The sequence below is a fragment of the Fundulus heteroclitus genome, chromosome 5, assembly GCF_011125445.2.
Source record: "Fundulus heteroclitus isolate FHET01 chromosome 5, MU-UCD_Fhet_4.1, whole genome shotgun sequence".
NCBI classification, from domain to species: Eukaryota; Metazoa; Chordata; class Actinopteri; order Cyprinodontiformes; family Fundulidae; genus Fundulus; species Fundulus heteroclitus.
The window spans coordinates 17818305-17837005 of NC_046365.1; the positions used below are offsets into that span (position 1 = coordinate 17818305).

General features: G+C 39.7%; 1 protein-coding gene across 1 annotated transcript in view; it reads left to right on the plus strand.

Annotated features, from left to right (window-relative positions):
- The window catches only part of gstcd (glutathione S-transferase, C-terminal domain containing), a gene marked incomplete in the record, with an annotated part of 61403 nt that extends 43826 nt beyond the window's left edge, over nucleotides 1-17577 (plus strand). Inside the window, 4 exon segments of the mRNA XM_036137040.1 lie at nucleotides 4064-4197; nucleotides 9708-9738; nucleotides 14360-14429; nucleotides 17268-17577. Coding sequence (XP_035992933.1) covers nucleotides 4064-4197; nucleotides 9708-9738; nucleotides 14360-14429; nucleotides 17268-17440 — 408 coding nt within the window.
- Between the last annotated feature and the right edge of the window lie 1124 nt (nucleotides 17578-18701).

Genomic DNA, 18701 nt, shown 5'->3' on the forward strand with positions numbered 1-18701 from the left:
CCTTAAGATACACCGGTGTCCATTTAATTTAAATGTTGAGCTCACCTATCTAAGCTTACGAAGCAATGACAACACCGTCCAGTTTTTTTAAGGGCAAATCGAAATTATTTTGGTAATCCTAGATTTAATGTCAAACAATGCAAAAAAAAAGAAAGAAAAGGATATGACACTTTATACAATATATGTCAATATTTAACTGTAAGATTGTAATTTTATACATTATATTGATATCCATATGAGTAACCCCAGTTTTGTCCAACTTTACCCTAAAACTGAGGTTCTACTGCATTAAAGCCAGACTTTGCTCCCCATAACGAAGGCTGGTCTGGGGAAGGTAAGTGATTATTTCTGACAGGTCCTAAGATACACACAAACACACACACACACACACACGCACACACACGCACACACACACACACACACACACACTTGCACACAAGCCATTGAGTTGTTTTTCTGCTCTTGCCTTTCTAATTCGTAGTCTTCAAGAGCAGAAAGCTTGTGGAGCTTGAAGGTAATTTGGATTTTATTTTAGCCGTGGCCATTATTGACTGCTCAGGTCTTGTGGTTGTTTACAATTGATCATGCTTGAAGATTTATGTTCGTGGGAACAAAATATGTGCTTTGTCAAATGACTTCAGGCGTTATTGGTTTGTAATTACAAGACTAATGGTATTAGGGAATTTTTTTTTCTTTTATTTAAGAAAAACAGCGAGAAAAGCAACTAAATCGGCTTTAAATGCAATTTGGCAGAAAGCTGTGAGGATGATGCATAAGATGACTGTGGGAATTTTCTTTATTCTTAGACACGTATATGGATGCAGAGAGAGGAGTGATTATTTGAATAAAATGGAGTATTGGAGCCTCATTGTTTCTGTGATGTATTTATTTGGTGAAGAGAGTGACACAGAGGAGAAAAGATGAAATAATAAAGAATTATTTTTACAGGCGCCCTCATGCTTGGAGCATACTAATTAACGATTTCTGCTTCCAGACTCTGCAGAGATGACACTTAACCAAATGTATATGAGCATGGCTTCAGTAAATGATTAAAAATTAAACATCATCATTATGCACATTCAATTAGTAGAATAGAGTTTTTTGACTGCGGAGATGCTTCATTATTGCTGCTTTAAAGAGACAAAGCATCCTTTTTAACTGATTGAGCACAGATGCTGTTGACTGCAAATGCAGTGTTCATTATCAAAACATGTTGCTCACGCGCATCTCTTTCACTTGTGTGGTTTTGTGTAAATAAAGGCAAAGGTTAAAAAAAATTTAATTAGAATTTGGCCCTGGATGACTAATCTACATTATCTGCGTAAAACTGATGTTTGTTGATCTTTTCACTTTCTTTTAGATGTTGTGAATGTCTTACTCCTCTCTTCTTCCGGATCGGGTTTGCTTTAACAACGGCTTTCCCCGGTGACATAAATACATTTAAGGATTTATGGTAAATCACAAGAAAGATGTTCATTTTAATTTTCGAAATTTAAGTCTGTAATTAGAGTAACTTCATCCTTTAAGCCAGTACACGATTTACCCGCTTCAGTGCGAAGTATTTATACTCCTTGAACTTTCTTTTTTACATTTTGTTTTATCATGTTGGAGCCACAAACTTCCATGTGGTTTTTTTATGATTTTATGATCAACACACAGTGTGAATGTGTGAAGCGGAAGGGAAAAGGTACATGGCTTTAAATATGTCTTACATATAACAATCTGAAAAGTGTGGCGTGCATTTGTATTGAGCCTGCCTCACTCTGATACCCTTCAATAAATATGCAGTGCAACCAACCGTGTTTAGAAGTCACTTCATTAGTAGATGGAGTCCACATATGTGCAACTTTTATCCAAGTATGAATACATGTTGAATTGAAAATAATTTTCAATTCAACATGTAAAAAATGACCTACTGGAAATTATTTGGAAAGTTAAGAAAGTTATATTTGCCACACAAAAATATTAAATATGCATAAATGTAAAAAGAGAAGTAAGAGAGATAGAGTAACTTGTAAATGAGTTTTTAATTTGCAACAACCACAAGTGTATTCGCAATACCATAGCTTAATGAATTAATTATTTTATTTGGTTGATACATTTAGATCAAAACATCTCAAGATTAAAAATACAAAATAAAAACATTATTGCTAGTGAGAGAATACGATGTAAATTGAGTTTAGTAATTTTTATTTTTGCCTTTTTAATACAGACCTCAACTGAGGCTCAGACCTCTCTGTGGTCACATGGAAGCCGTGGCTGATATATCCAGATTATGAATAATTAACAACCCGAGTTCCACAAATGTCCTTGGTTAATAAATCAAACTCACCCCTTTAACTGGAGAATTTATGCGTTTCTGTCAGAGCTGCGATCTGTTGCTTTCTTACTTCAAAAGAATCTTGGCGGTAGCATTAAATAAAAACAGAGCGCTCCTTTTACTGCCGCGGACTGTTGAGAAATGTTACAGAGAGCCCATAGGTACACTGTGTGTTGCTACCGTGACAAACAACCATTTTCATACACTGTGGAAGCTCAGAGGGGACAGATTTAAGATTTTCCTCAAATGATCTACACCACCGGTTTACTTTACAATTGAGAGGCGATAAATGACGTCCTTGAGACTCGACGACGGGTCCGGAGTCGTCAGAGGCCAAGTCAAGTTTGGACTCTTTGTTTAGGTGAATCAATGCAGCTGTAATTGCAGGGAAAGGTGGTTCTGCAATGTATTTACCCGGGGGAGAAGAATACGATTTCACGCCAGGCTTTGTTTTCCTTCGTAAGAGAATGAAAGCCTTGTATCTTTTTTTCCTTCCACTTCAGTTATGTGCTACTGTGTGTTGGTCTATAAAGTAAGTTCCTATAAAATCTGTTGTAGTTTCAAAGCTTCAAGGGAAATAAATCGTTTTGTGAGGAACTGTAGCAATAAGGCTTTCAGAGTTTGGATGCAGTGGCACTGAATGCAACATTCTATACAACACAAACGCAGTTTTCAGATAACAAAGGCAAGACAGAAAACACATTCAGCTTTTGACAACTTAGCTTTTGCTTTATATTTTCTTTTTCATTGCACTTTTGAAGGTTATTTTTTTCTGAAATGTGTGTTGTGAGTTGATGCTATGCTCTGTAAAATGCCCTGCATTGTAAAATATGTTTTTTTTTGTTACACTATGTTTTCTTCTGTTATTTTGTTACTCTATACTTGTTGACATGTTAAAGGTTGCATCTTCATTTTTTTTGTGTGTGAAATATTTTACCTTTTTTTTTTCCTGCCACTCAGTGAGCTCCTGCTTCTAAACAAATTATTCCAACCCTCGTAAAGATTTAGAGCATTATTCAAACGAATGTCTTCCTGTCTCGACATTCCAGTAAACTAAAAATTGGCTTTAGTGATGTTGCTCTAGTCACTGTTTGTCTCTTGGCTTCCCCATGTGGAGGAGGAGCCCCAGCCAGCTGCTCCGATCCCACCCTGATCAGCTCCGAGCTTCTGCTGTGTGGCTCTGCTGTCAAGATGTTTTCCATTCCGGCTCGCAGGCATGGCATCTTCTTGGAAACCAGGAATATAACACAGACTCGGCTGCACAGAGCAGCCAAGCTATTCTCATATAGACATAAATTCAGACTCTTTTTAGCCGACCAAAAGGTATCTGTTAATAATAATCATTTTTGCAGATGTGCTGGGCTGGAAGACAGAGACGGAGAAAGCCTCCTTGGGTCTCTCAGTCCCCTTCAGCTGCTGCTGATATAAGCAGGGCATTACTAATGCAGTGGCAGGTGTTTATCACCACGCACAGTTTACCCACTCCACGGGAATCCTGATGCTTTCGTGCTTCTGCTCTGAAAGCATCAATGCTGTTGTCTGCTGCGGCTCCCTGTATCTGCAAGTTTGGAGCCTTAAGTGCAGCAGCCTTTATAAAGTAATCAGGAGCGATCGATTAATAATATCGAGTACTCTCAGTTCATATGGAAGAAAAAAAAAAGTGTTTTTAATTTTTCAGGAAAAAATAGACTTTAATTGCTAAGCTATACAGTCTGGATTTTGTCTTTGCGTGTTCTAATGCAGGTCGCCCTCCATGCGTGTGGGATCGCGACAGACATGGTGCTGGAGCACTGCATCCAGGCAGGAGCCGCCTTTGTCGTCAGCCCTTGCTGCTACGGCTTCATCCAGAACGCAGTCAAGTTCACCTTCCCCAAGAGGTCCGTGCCTTTCCTCCACACCTCCCTCCAGCGTCTCCTAGCTATTTCGCCTTAGAATGTCGTTTCTGACCTTGTTGGTTTCATGTCAGATTAATGCTGTCTTCCTCCTCCCACCTGCTGTCCATTATTCTCCACCTCATCCTGAGTCCGTTTCTGCTCTCACATACCCATAATCTGTCTTGTCACAGCGTTTTTGTTCAGCTCCTGTTTCTTATCAGCGCCGCTGACAGTCTGAGGCAGCGGTGTCACATCACCTCCTCTGCAGGGTCCGTCCCTCACATTTTCAGCCTTCTTGTCAGCGCCAAAGAGGAGCTCTCTCTGCCAGGCAGTCAAGGGTAACATAAATAGGCTGGAATCGAAAATCTGCTCAAAATCACTCTTGACTCGTGACACGCGACGTTCGGTCGAACCGAAAGTGCCCATCGATCCGGTCTGCTCTGGATGCTGCTGCTCAGTTGGAAGTGAAATAAAAGACACAGCGCACCATCAGACCGTAGGAGACGACAGGCCGCGCTGAGCCTAATTGGAGTTGATCTGTCGCTAATGCAGGAAGAACTTACAGTGGCGAAAAGGCAGACAGCTGCTACAACAACTTCATGTGACTGATTGCTGCGAAAACCAAGCTGTTGTGTAGGAGTGCTGATGCGACGCTGGCGTTTTACGGGGGAGACGCTCGCCGCGCGAATGTCTCCAGACGTCAAGTTGGAAGGATTTATGCAGCGTGTGGTATTTTAGCAGCTTGTTCTCATATATTCTCCAATATTCTTAGATTATATCAAACTATAATGTGGAGAGCAAAATATTTTATTTACCGGCTTGCAAAAACATTTTAAGCGTCATCCCTGGAAGGAAAGTCGTTTTACTGTCAGCCTGTTTCACTGCAGTAACGCTAAGTTTAAAAGTTTGAAAGAGCAGCCAATCGAAGCGTGATTCTCCCACAGCACTCCTGGACATCAGCCATGTGTCATTATGACGTATGAAGATAATCAGTCATTAATTAACCTGTCGATTTTCTATTCATCTGATCTTCAGCAAAGCCAGGCTGTCTGGACATTTTTTTGTTTTGAAAAATGCGTTGACAAGAGAGCAAGACAACTCGTATTGTGTAAAGACCAATCTTGAGTACATCGTTTTCAAAGTCTTATGCTGACTTTTTTTTCTCTCTCTCAAGACTACTCAAAAACAACTTTTTTTTTTTTACCGTGACCCACTGTTAAACTCCCGGCTGCGTTCAAGTGCAACTAATAAAGTTTTTCCCTTTGAAAATGTCAATGCTGCCCCATGAGGTGGAAAGGATGAGAGGGATGAGGAAAAAAATAAATAATAATAATTTTAGTGTGAATATATGCATTTTCTTCTTTCTACATCTTTTCAACATGAAGAATGAAATAATGTATAATAACGTTTACTTATCTGCCACTGGTTCTCGCCTCCCTCGGGTTAGATGGTCTTTGCTACAACCGTACAGGCGACACACTCACCTACTGGTTACTTTATAAGATACAACTGTTTTAATTACTTGTTAACATAAATAGCAAAATCCCATGGAAGCGTTTCCATTTCATTTGGGGAACTCGACTGATTAAAGATGACTTGCTAAAGCTTAAAGCTGAGCATTAAAATGAGCAAAAAAAAATCACATTTAGATGACTTTGTTTCTGACATGGTTCAGCCATCTCTCTGGTTTACAGAAGATGGTCAACAGATAAGAAAATATCCAGTAAATATCCACTAAGCAGCAGTTGTGTTGACAGCCACTTTACACTGAACAGAACACTTGATTGTGACAGGGACGACCAAGGACTTGTGCATACGTAGAGTTTTAAACACCGTCTGTGTCATAAACAGTCTGTATATTCTTGGAGCTGAGTTAAAGTGTCTTTAGGTTCCAGTAGAGGAAGCTTCATTGGACAAGAGAGAATGGAAAAGTGATCTGTGCAGCCACCAGTCCCATCTTCATCTTCCGGTCTATAAACATTTACAGAGCAAAGTTCTCCTTACAGTCCAAATATATACCGTTATTAGATTAAGTACTTTAAAATCCCTGTGGCTGTGACATGTCTGTGTGTGAGCCCTGGGCCTGGGTGGTCCTGTTTGCTGGCTAACAAAATCCTTAAAAGAAATTGGCTTTTTATACAGACTTCTTATACCAATAAACACTGATGATAAACACTGGGAAATCAAAAGCACTTTTTTTTTAAATGTATTACTAAAGTTTTAGAGTTACTAACATGCAGCACTATTACAACCACTTTGGTGCTTTTATGTATAAGATGAAAATGTTTCTGCAGGCGGTGTGTACAAGGGGCCTGCACACCTGACTCAGTCAATCATGACACTTTAAGTGCTTTTATTTCTTTTTTTTCTTGTTGCTTAAGGTCATGTTGCTGGTAGCCGTGTGTGCATTTGGCAGGCGTCGAAATTCCAAGCCGTTTGCAGGTTCTTGCTTTTTCATGAGCTTTGTAACTCGGCATGCTATTTCATTAATGCCTTCACATGTCCCCGCTTCCTCCGGCTCCTAACCCTCGACGCAGCACTTGTTGAATTTTAATTAACGTCAAACTTTAACCAAGCTTTGCGACGGATAAACTGCGTTCATCCTTCACAAACAAACTGACTTCTTTCCCTGGGAGAAAGCAATTAATCTATGAAACCCTGAGCTCTGTTTGTGTTTGTTCCATTTTTTTTTTCTCCCCTCATATGCATGGTTCATTTGTGAGAGATCTTTCACTAAAAATACCTCCCACACACACGCACACACGCACATGCACCCACTTTCTTGTGTCCCGAGCAGCTAAAATCAGCATATATGGCCTTTCAAAAATATTCATTCTCTTTGTACACCACAACGGCACGCTTATTTCTCTGAAAACGGTCCGACTGGAAATCGTCCCAGTCTCCTGTGCACAGGGGAAATGGAATCTGCCTGTATGGGGGAGTCCTGGCACCTGCACACTATGGCTGCAATCAGTGGAAATGAAGCAGGAAGTGTCTGTACGCATGCGGACGTTGTAGAGTTTCCATGCCTACCAGCTGCATGGCAGGAAAATGACCCCGTTTTTGGTGTTTGTATTAGTGTGTTGCGCATGGAGATTGCAATTAAAACATTGTCATGTAGATATGTTAACAGAAACAGGGATTAAAAAAAATAATATTTTAAATTAATGGTTGTTGTGTTCACAGGGCCTTAGAGTCGACTCAGCGTTTCACGTTTTATTTTCACCGAATCTCTGCTTCAAATCCTGCTGTGTTTGCTGTTTCTCAGAAATAAGAAAGCAAAGTATTTCTTGAATCTCAGTAAACTGATAAGACTTTACTGGTGCAGGTTTTTATGTTTTTATCCTAATTTAGTCATCTATATTATTTTCAGTGTCTGCGTTTTTATTATCAGACTTGGACTTACGTTTAAAACTCCTTAATGTCACAGACCACTAGATGGACTTTAAAGAAAAGGAACAAGGTCCTGGTGAAGACCGTCCTGCCCCAGTGAAGCAAGGAGGTGCCAGCATCACGATCTTGATCATTGACTAGGCCGATAGGTCCAAATTAAAGAAATAAAGCAAAGTGCTAAATGTTAACGAAAATTTTTAGTCCTACAATCTTTTTCAGTCAGTCTTTAATGGGAAAGAGACTGAGTTTAAGCATTAGATTGATCTGAAACATAACTCTGTTATGTGAGAGTCATGTGAGAGTTATAGGATTTGAGGCGGTCCACCAGTAGAAGCTATCGGACATGAGCCAGTTCAATGAGTACCGGAAAAAATATAAATATAAAAACATACACACATCACACAATTGCTTTTATTTAATTACCAGCACAGTGCGTATTGATGACAGTCCACCTGTAACATGCCAGAGTCAGCCAACCTGTAGTCCTGTTGTACAGTGTCACCCTAAAAAAAAGCATAAAATATTATAAATACTTAATTAAACAAGAGTCAAAACAACATATTAGGGCTGTGTTAGTCCACTGCAGTATAGAAGCAGCAGCAAAAAAGAAGCAATAATACGAATAAAATTAGTCAAGCGAAGCGGCATAGAGATTTTTAAGCACAAGCAGCAGTAACAAAGCGTTTAGTAAAATGATAAAAACGACAGTGCAAGCGTCATGCATTAGTAAGCAGGTTAAAACATTTGATAGAAACAGAATATTAGTAAAAAAAAAAAGAAAAAAAAAGAAGAAATTAAAACATGCAATAATTACAGTTACCGAAAGGGCCAGAGAGGAGTCACACATTCAAACCTGAAACCCAAGATAACAGCAGCAGCAGGAGTTCAGTGTCGGCAGTTCTGATTATTAATCAACAAACATTTTAGATGACAGCGAAAGATGTGTTAATGTCTCTGATTGTAGTTGGAATGGTTTTCCATTCCTGAGAAGCTCTATCAGAAAAAGCTGCCTGACTAAAAGCACTTTTTCTAAGCGGGATACTGCAGTCACCTCTACACACTCCTCGTGTGATTCTGTGTGTGGATGTTCTGAGCCTGACAAAATCACTAAGAGGTGGTGGGGGCCATCCCATGTAGGATTTTGTATATTTCAATACTGAAAGTGACTTGCTGAAGTTCAAACTGAGTGCACATTACAGGGAACGGTTCAGAAAAGAGAAAATATTCTGTGAGCAGCAGTGGTGGGAATAAAAATGTTAACATCAGAGGAGTATGGGCAGGCTGGTTCGGTAAGATGGAAAAGCAAAAGTAGATCAAATTACTGCTTGTTACAGCCAAGGTATGAAGAATACCATCTCTGAACCACAACATGTTGAACCCTGAAGCTGATGGGCCTCATCAGCTGGAGACAGTACCCCTCCTAATTGCTAAAAACAGCAATCCGAAGCAACAATTCACACAGGCTCGCATAAACCGGACAGCGACGGATTGAGGAAATGTTGCCCGGTCCAACGGATACCAATTCCATTTGCAACATTTGGATAGTGGGGTCAGAATTTGCAAAGCATGAATTCGACTTGCTTTGTATCAGCTATTCGGGCTGCTGGTGGATGTGTAACTGTATGGGAAATATTTTTGTTGGCACTCTTTGGGGTCCCTTGTTGCCAACTGAGAGTCGTTCAAACACCACAGAATATCCGAGTATTGTTGCCCAGTGCACCGTCTTCTGGATGCTGTTTCCAGTGGGACAATGCCACAAAAAATTCAGGCATTTCAACTTGCAAAAATGGTTGGACATAATAAACAGGTTATTAAGTCTAAGTGCCTATCAGCGCTAAATTCACAGTCAGAGCCTAAGAAAGCTGGAACTGTACCAGCTGCTAAGAGTATTTTTCAAAACCTTGACTTTGTGGGTCTATATTTAGGCACCTAGTTTTTTAGCTTTGTTTCTTTAAATGTCTAATTTGATCAAATAATACCCTTTCATGAGTTTGCAAACGCACCAGGTAAATAATTATGTCGTCATCCCCGTTTATAAGCTTGAAAATGCAGTTCTCTGTGTACTAAAAATGTTGTTCTCCTTCATTCACTTTAACACAGTTTGTCTTCTGTTTTTACAGCAAAAGGTTCCAAGAGGCTCTCACCACCAAGGTACGTTTGACACTGTGACAAAATCTCCAACAATTCATAACTTGCTATTAAACATCAAGTACAGTTTTTACTGTTGTATGAAATAGGGCTGGACAATATAGGAAAAAAAGCATATCGATAAAATAAAAATCATATTGATGGATACATTAAAAAATTCAAAATATATATTTGAAAATTCAAAGCATATTTTAATTGCAGCCTAGTCATTTTATGCTATTGCTTAATGGCCTATATTTAGATAAAGAACACACAAACACTGAATTCAACCTCAACCCTTTATTCAACCAAATTTTTACCAAAAAGGTTTTTGAAAAAGAACAAACAACACATGCTCTCTGGACCCTGTGAAGGGGGCGGAGCTTGATGACAGAACGCTCCTGGATCTGCTTTTGTGATTGGTTGGGAGGATGTAATGACTGTAGTATCAACCTACATGATAGGCCAGAATGCAAAAGGAAGAAAAACTGTTCTATTGAACTTTTTACTGACCCTTTCTTCTATCGCACATATATTTTGTTATAGAGTTATCGTCTAGCTCTAGTATGAAATGTTCATATATACCAGAAACTTTAGCAGCTGCGGAGTTACTGTAAAATATCTTCATCATTGCAATGTAATTATTTGCTGTTGTTTTTTATGCTTTTTTTGTAAATGTCTCAGATTAACCAAAATGGGGGGTTGACAACACTAAACAACAAATCATTGACTTGTTAAAATGTGTAAATAAGTCCTTTATCATGTTTAAAAGGTAGTATATATTTGCATTATTGGTGTTTTCTATTATGCTAGAACCTCGGTAGCCTCGTGAGACCATCCTGATCTCGCGAGCTTTCAAGGTTTCACTCGCAGATCAGTCTGGCTACTTTCCGTTAAACAAAATTTGGAGCCGTTCACCAAACGAACGTCCAATCAGCGTTGGCTTTGAGGCGGGTTGAGGTGTGACGCAACGAGAAGATCGACAGTTCAGTCTAAAGAACATGGCGGCTTCAGCCGATGAAACTAGCGTTAGCGTGGCTATCGAGCAAGTTTTATCGGAATTACAGAGTATTTATTCACTGAAAGAAGAGCAAAACACTGCTCTGGAGGATGTTTTTGCTCTTCTCCCGACTGGTTTCGGCAAGAGCTTGTGGTTGTGTTTTCGTCGTCGCTGTTAGTACGTCATATGCTTCGTTGATCTGATTGGTTTATTTGGCACGTCTATCACCAACATAGGCCAATCAGCTAACCAGTATTTTCGCCCCTTCCCAAAATTACTTCAACGAAAGGTTTCCAGATGGATATGCGGAGCAAATCCATCTGGTGGAGTCAGGTTAGAACCCTAGTGTATTAATTAAAAAAAAAAAAGTGTCAAATGGTCAGCTTCCGTTTGAACATCATGCGTTTGTTCATTTCTTTTTTTCATTTTTTTTCTGAATGAGTCATATGGTTCCAGCCAACAGAAGTTTAATTCCTATTTTTATAATTCTTAATCAGGCTTTAACAGAATTAATGCAATCTTTAAACTGATCTCTGTCTCGGGGAGGAAATCTTCTGCGGGGTCTAACGAGGGAGGAGCTCGCTGCCTCCAGCCACTCAAGCCTTTATCGCTCAGCACAGACACACTGCTGCTCTTCAGGGAGAAGCTGTCCCAACGTGATCTATGGGACCTGTCAGAGCCCCCGAGGGGGAAATCTGTGTAAAGTAGCTGCAGGTCCTAACCATGGCAACCTCAGGTTGATGTGTCAAAACACTGAGCCAGCCTCTCTTCCAGGGTGCAGAGCAAGAATCAGATCCTTACACGGGCTGAATGGCACCGAAAAAAATAGTACACAGCGCCATGCGAAGCTATTCATGCTCCTTCAGCTTTTCCACATGTTGTCACGCTACACACACACACACACACACACCCACAGTGCAGCTCATACTGTAACTGTGACATGGAAGGAAAGGGGTGCGAGGTTTGAAATAGATTTACAAATAAAAACTGAAAAGTGTGTTACGCATTTATATTTAGCCCCTTCTTTCTGAAACCCATAAATGTAACCCAGTGGAATTAGCTGCTGTCAATACTCGCAGAGAGACATGTTGGGGGGGTTCATTTAGGTGGAAACGTAGCTGTTGTTACAAGTATTATTCATTATCAGAGGTTTGTTTGAGAGCATTTGTAAACAAACGGCGTCATGAAGACAAAGGAACGCAGCAGAAACGCCAAGGATGAAGATGTGGAGATGTTTATAGATGGGTGTAAGACATATGAGTACCTAAAGGACCTCTTACGGCTCACCAGAGAGGCTGGATAAGGAGAGCATTATTTAGAGAAGCAGCCAAGGAGGCGCATGGTAACTCTGGAGGAGTCGCAGAGGTTCATGGCTCAGGTGGGAGAACCTGTCTGCAGGACAAGTGTTAGTTGTTCACTTCATACATAAAGCCCTTATTGATGAGTGGCAAGAAAATAAAGAATGTTTGAAAGGACACCATCTTATGTCCTGTTTAAATTTTGCTTTCAGCCATAAGGGGATAAAGAAAACATTTGGAAGAGGGGAATTTTTATTTTCATGTGAAATGCCACTTGTGGTGGTATACCAACACTGCACATCACCCTAAACACACCCTCCTGATCATCAAACTTGGTGGTGGCAACATCATACTGTGGGAATGCTTTCCTTCAGCAGGAACTGAAAAGCTGGTCAGGGAAGCTAAACACAAAATAATTGTTTTTATTTGTTCAAAGGCTGTTTGTTTTTTTGTCTCGAAAGCTATTTCATGTACACGTTTTAATTAAGGGGCATCATAGGAAAGACTGCATAATATAATGGCACAGCACAGTTGTCAGATTTTTGACTGTACAGAATAAAGATTTGAAGCAAAGTGCTGTAATCTTTCTTCTTTTTCACAATTATGCACTACTTTGTGTTGGTCAGTCACCTAAATGCTTGATAAAATAATCAGAACTTTGTGGTTGTAACATTACAATGTAAAAAAAAAAAAAAAAAGCTTGAATTGATGAGTCCTATTGTAAGGTACAGCGCAGACATGAATACGTTTTCCGAGTTTACAGGCTTTGATTGTTGTTTTAACCTCTGAACATAATCAAGATGATGCCAAACGATAAAATATAATTCTCCTATTGGAGCTCCACAATGGTGACAATCTGTAGGAGATAAGCAGTTATGTGTAATTTGAAACCTAAATCACCATCCTTTTCCTCTCCAAGCTTTTCTCTTTATCTCGGCAGAGCACAGAGAACAGTGCTCACTGTGGTTCTGCTCCAAGACACTTGTCTTGTTTTACGGCAGCACCGCCGTTGTCCTTGTGAGCGGAAAGTAGTAAAAGCAAACGACAGGACGCTGAGAGATGGCTGTGGAATAAAGGGTTAATGGTGTGAGGTGTTGGTGCTCAACTCCAACGCGAAGGACCTGCTCTGCTTGCCGGCATTTACCCTGTGGGGGTGAAAAATGGGATCAATTAAAGCAGAGGCAGGTTAGAGATGACTTACCGCTCTGCTGAGTCACTCGTTACATGAACCACACGAGAGGAAAAGCCCTGAACGGGGAAATATGTCCTTTGTTTGGAAATAAATTACCCGGGTTCATGCGGTCTGTTTAAAGAGCTGACAGGGGATGCACATATTTTACTCCGGGCGTGGCAGGCCTATTATTCCCTATGTGGCAACTTTTTTGTTGTTTTTTTTGTTTTTACAAACATATGGATTAGAAATATGTCCCTGGAAATGGTTCTGAGCAAACCAACAGCTGCGAGCTGGATTCCTGTCACAACGTCTAATGACGCGTGATCGCAAAAGGCAGACGGAGTGACTGCTGCTGGCGTTTGTTCAAGGCAACAACCGCTGATGGAGGCTTGTTAGCGAGTCTGGCTGCTAATGCCGGAGCCGGAGGTTCGGGCACGCTGGCTCTGATTTTTTTTTTTTTTTGTGTGTGTGTAAAAATAACCACGTCGTGGAATCTCGGGCTTTTATTTGCTGACAGGTTTACGACTGCGTCGAGATGAGACGTCTCATTTGCAAGATCGTTCCCTCATCGCCGAGCTAAGCACCCCGAGTGAGATTGCGATGTCACTTCTCGCCACTGTTTACCCAGATTTACAAAAGCCTCGCCCCGTCGCCAGTCCTGTCTGATGGACTTTGCTTGTTTTGGCTCCACGGTCGCTAGGCGAGTCTAATAAGATGATTGTTGGGATACGTGCTTGACAAACAAAATCACTACGGGCTGTCTGCAATTACGGTTTGTTTCCATGATACCAGGATGATCCGTTTGGATCCGTAAAAAATAAAATAAAATGCAAAGTCATGAGCTGGTGCGTCTGAAAGAGAGATCAGATAGCGTTTGCGTTGATTCCACGCTTACTGTACTTAACCGTGTGATCTGCCAAGAATGTTTTCCCGCCTTGCAGCCAGAGCATGCCGAGATCTGCTTCATGGCCGTGCGCTAATTCGAGCAGATTTAAGCTAAAGTAGGAGGAATAGACGAGCAGAGCTGATCCGTTCATCCATGCAAAATACATGCTTTTGCTGTGCTTACTGTTGAAGCCTTGAGATGTTTATGTTTAACTGTTTATCAAACAAAGTAAGAATTATCTACGAAGGTAACAAGTAGCTTTTGCTTCTGTTTTTTTTCCCTCCCAGGAACACATGATCCTCTGTCGCTTTGCAGATCAGACTGCGGTCCAGCTACCACCTGAGAGGCGCCTCATTGGTACTGTTCATAGTCTCCTCCTTAAACTCATCCATGTCATCTGCAAACATTCTGGGCATAAAGTATAAGAGTTGTTGCGGTTCATTTAGTTACTATCATTACTTATGGTGAACTGTGAAAACTTTAGCTGAACTCTTTCTTGGCCATTTTTCCCCCAAAGTATCAGCAGGTGGTTTGTTTGTTTGTTTGCCCTGTTTGTTCTCTTACTGTCTTCTGGTTATTAATTCATAAACTCTCTATATACAAGGTTTCTGAGAGGTCTGAGGGGATTTGAGTTACCTCAAATTTAAACTCTAGAAAGTCTTAAATATGTCCAGGTTTTTCTGATTGAATTCAGTTCAAATGTCTTCAGTTTAATTCAGTTGAAATACAAAAAAAAAAAAAAGATTTCAATAGAATCCAAAAAAAGGTTAAAAAAAATAGAATCAATAGGATTCAGTGGGAAATTATATAACAGTCCATGCATTTCATTTGGTGGAGCCTTAAATTTTTGCTGACATTCATTTATTGGCTTTTTTTCTTATTTTAGCAAAAAATTTCCTGGTGGGATCCATTTGTTAAATTTGTCAAAGATTTGCATTTAATACATGAAAGTGGCCATTATAAATGATTTCCTTAACACAACTTTGTCCTTTTCAACTTGGTTTCATTCATTTTTTTTTATTCATTTTTTTTTTTGAACGGCAACATGATAAACATCAATATGACATATCTACACTTGTATTTAAGTTGTCGATTTCTTTGATACATCTAGTTTAAATATTAAGTTATCCCATGCAGATGGGTAAACGGCATTTTTTCCAACTCTGGTTGGCAGGAATGCTTTATTTCATTCTACTTGAAGGATAACACTATAAAACTGTCTTTTTTACATCTTGAGATCACCTCACACGAAGCTTTAAACTTGAGATATGTTAAAAATATGTGACACTATAGAAAATGGACTGAGATGAACAGCTGCCAGATCAGAGTCCCGTTCTCATGGTGTGAAACCTCCACTCCTGTGCGGCATCTTCACTGAGAACTATTTTTATAATGTTAAGTACCTTTTTTGAAGTTAATACTTCCCAGTTTATGAAAGCCTCACTAAATCACAAAAGCTCCCCAATGCCTCATCATCCGGAGGCCTTTTTATATGTAGCTGACACCAACTTTCACTGCTCCCCTCTATCCTCTCATCCCTCCTCAGCCTGCTAGTCAGGCTCTGATCATTAAGACAACATGGCAATGAGCAGCGTCTAATTTAGGTGAGAGTTTAATTTTCCTGTTAAGAGTCTAATTATCATGAACAACAACAAAAAAATCTAGAATTAAATATACACAACTAACATAAACACATTGCTTCATTGAGTTAAAAATGAAATAAATGCACATTTGATCTCCCTTAGCTCATTTGCTTTATGCTGATATGGCACAAACATTGCAAATTGTAGATTAATTAATTAATCTAAAGCAATAATGCTGATCTCAGCATATGACTGTAAAGATTCCTTAAAGGTCATCAGGGACACGTTTAGCTTTTTGGTATTAAATCAGCAGTACTGTTTGGAAGAAGATAAATGTTTAGTGCGACCAGAAGAACTTCATCCCATTTAAAGCAGAAAGGTAGAAACGACAAACTTTGGAGCTAATTTCTGATCACACATGCAAGATAACTTTGCTGTATGGTGGGGTTACTAAAGGGCCTTAACACTGAAGATGGCTTTCACAAAACAGTTCTGTCATAAAGCTTTGAAGAATAAATGATTCCCAAATCATCATTCAAGCACACATGCATGCTTTAAAGAAAATTCAGCCAGGATAGTGGAAGCAAATGGTGTGATTTAGGGCTATGGATATAAGGCTTGTTAGACATCTCTAATTTTAGAGACCATTATTATTATTTTTATTCTATTGTCAGCTTGATGGCAGTAATTATGTACTTGATCCATCCATGTGATGCAGCGTGTTCTCACCTTTAGTCTGAGGGTCAGCTGGCTGCGCAGACTACCAGTCATCACAACATCACACTGTCGTGACACAGAGCTGTCTGATATTAACACTCCATCGCGATTGCTTCACTGCCTCTGTTTTAAATTGTAGAAGAAGAAAAAAAAGTTGCAACGTCACCTGGTTCCGCGTTATTTGTAATGCAACATATACATTTTTAGCACCACCTAAGCCACTGTATTTATTTTTTTCTGCCCACGAGGGCCGCAGCCCTCACACACTGTATACATACCGCACATTAGCTGCACTGGAATAGAACTTAATGACGTTTTAAGATGCTTAAAATGTAAAAGTTACGACATGGCATAGTTTCCGATTGATTTGGCTAATAATTATGTGCCGACTTTGTAGCACTCATGGAGCATTGAAACTTCCTTCCCAGATTCTCAGTTGATCATTTGATATAAATAGACTGTAAGGTCACAACAAACTGCAGCAGAACATCGTAAATCCAACACTCTTGATCCCAAGACACATGCACTAGCCTTTAGCTGTGCTTGCCAATAATGGCTTTTTCCACCTATGTCATTATTTGATGGGTAATTAAATGCGTATTTACTTAAGTGATTTGCAAAATGCTTTGGTTTTGTGTTTCCAGTTGATATTTTCTCTTTCTTCATCCAGCTGCCATAATAATTAGAGACTGTTGTTCATAAATAAGCTAACTTACAAGATCTGTGGTTGATTACATAATGAGTCCCTCTCTACCCAGACACTAATAAAACCAGTAAATTTCCACATTTGTCTTTTAACCATCGCACAGTTTAGGATTTTTCAAACCCATAGTGCATGTTATCTTGATTACTTTTCATTATTCGATAACAAAACCCAGCATGTTGTGATCTGCAGGGAAACACTGCATGGGCTTGGTGGACTTGGATCGGGCTTGGGCTGCAGAGACTCATGGGTACTCGGTGCAGGTGACGACCATGGAGCCTGAAAGCTGTTCGCCGAAGAACAACATGTTGGTGGGAAGGCCGCCGCAGAGGACTGCAGAGCCAGCTGGACGCGGCGACGCATAATCAGGCCTGTGAGCTCTGCCGCACAGCTGAGCATCTCCAGAATGGTGGAAATCCTCCGTGCTCAGCGTCACATGGCAGAAACGTTTCTATTTAAAAATCGTGTTTTCAGGCAGCCTTGTTTTTTTTTTTTGTTTGTTTGTTTTTTTAGAAAGTGAAAAAAATTTTAAACCGCAATTTTAAAAGTAAAATCCTCATTTTAAAAATAAACTCAGTAAAAAGGATGTCATTTTTTTTTCTGTGAGCAGGGAATTTAGTCGAGCTACTTTGTCCTCAGCTATCTGTGTTTGTCAAAAGACTAAAGCTTTCCACCAATTGCAATATTATGCTTATGCCTGTTCCTACACCGCGTGGATCAAGCTGTCCGTGTACACAGAAGCAGCAGGAAATTCACACTGACATTGTTAATTAAGCACACCATACGTCTGGAGCTGCAGCCAATCTGTGCAAGCGCTCTGCAGTCAGCTCCTTCTGATTAACTGCGGGGGAAATTCAGAGCTATAAGACTCATCAGCAGGTAAAGATGAAATAGGGAATACCCTCAGTCCTACCTCGCCATCACCTCTGCGCTTTGATAACAGACTGGGAGAGAGAGGCGCCTTTTGGAGGAAGAAATCAGCTTTAAAACTCCAAATGCCACGGATGAAATACGAGACTTCTCGCGGTTCTGCAGAGAACATGATTATTTCTCATAAAAGAGACGTAAATGGCTACAGTGCCTTGCAAAAGTATTGACATCCGTTGAACTCTTTCATGTTTTCATGTCTACAAACTTCATTGTATTGTGATGGTTTTTTAAAACGATAAACTGACTAATGGACCACAAGTGTTTTTTTTTTTTTCCAATGTACATATACATTCATATTACAATAAATTAGATAATTATTGACAAGTTCATTTATTTCACTAGCTCAATTCACTAAGAGAAATGCGTTATGTAGGTTAACACAGACTGATGCTGTTTTAAAGCCTTTATTTCTGTTAAGTATGATTTTCTTTATACCTCCAGCTAATAAAAAGCCTCTTAGAAATGCATATTCTTATTGGATACAACTGTATATACTACTTTGTGTTGGTCTTGGTAGTTTTGACGAAATGTGAAGAAAAAAAATAGTAAATACATATAAATGTAAATACAAATACATATCATCCATTATGTTCAGTAGGACTAATTAGGTAATGTCTGTTCCAACAAGGTTGGTTTGCTTTATAAGGTACATGTTTCAGAGCCTCGTTATTAAAAATAACACTGTGTTTAGTTCAG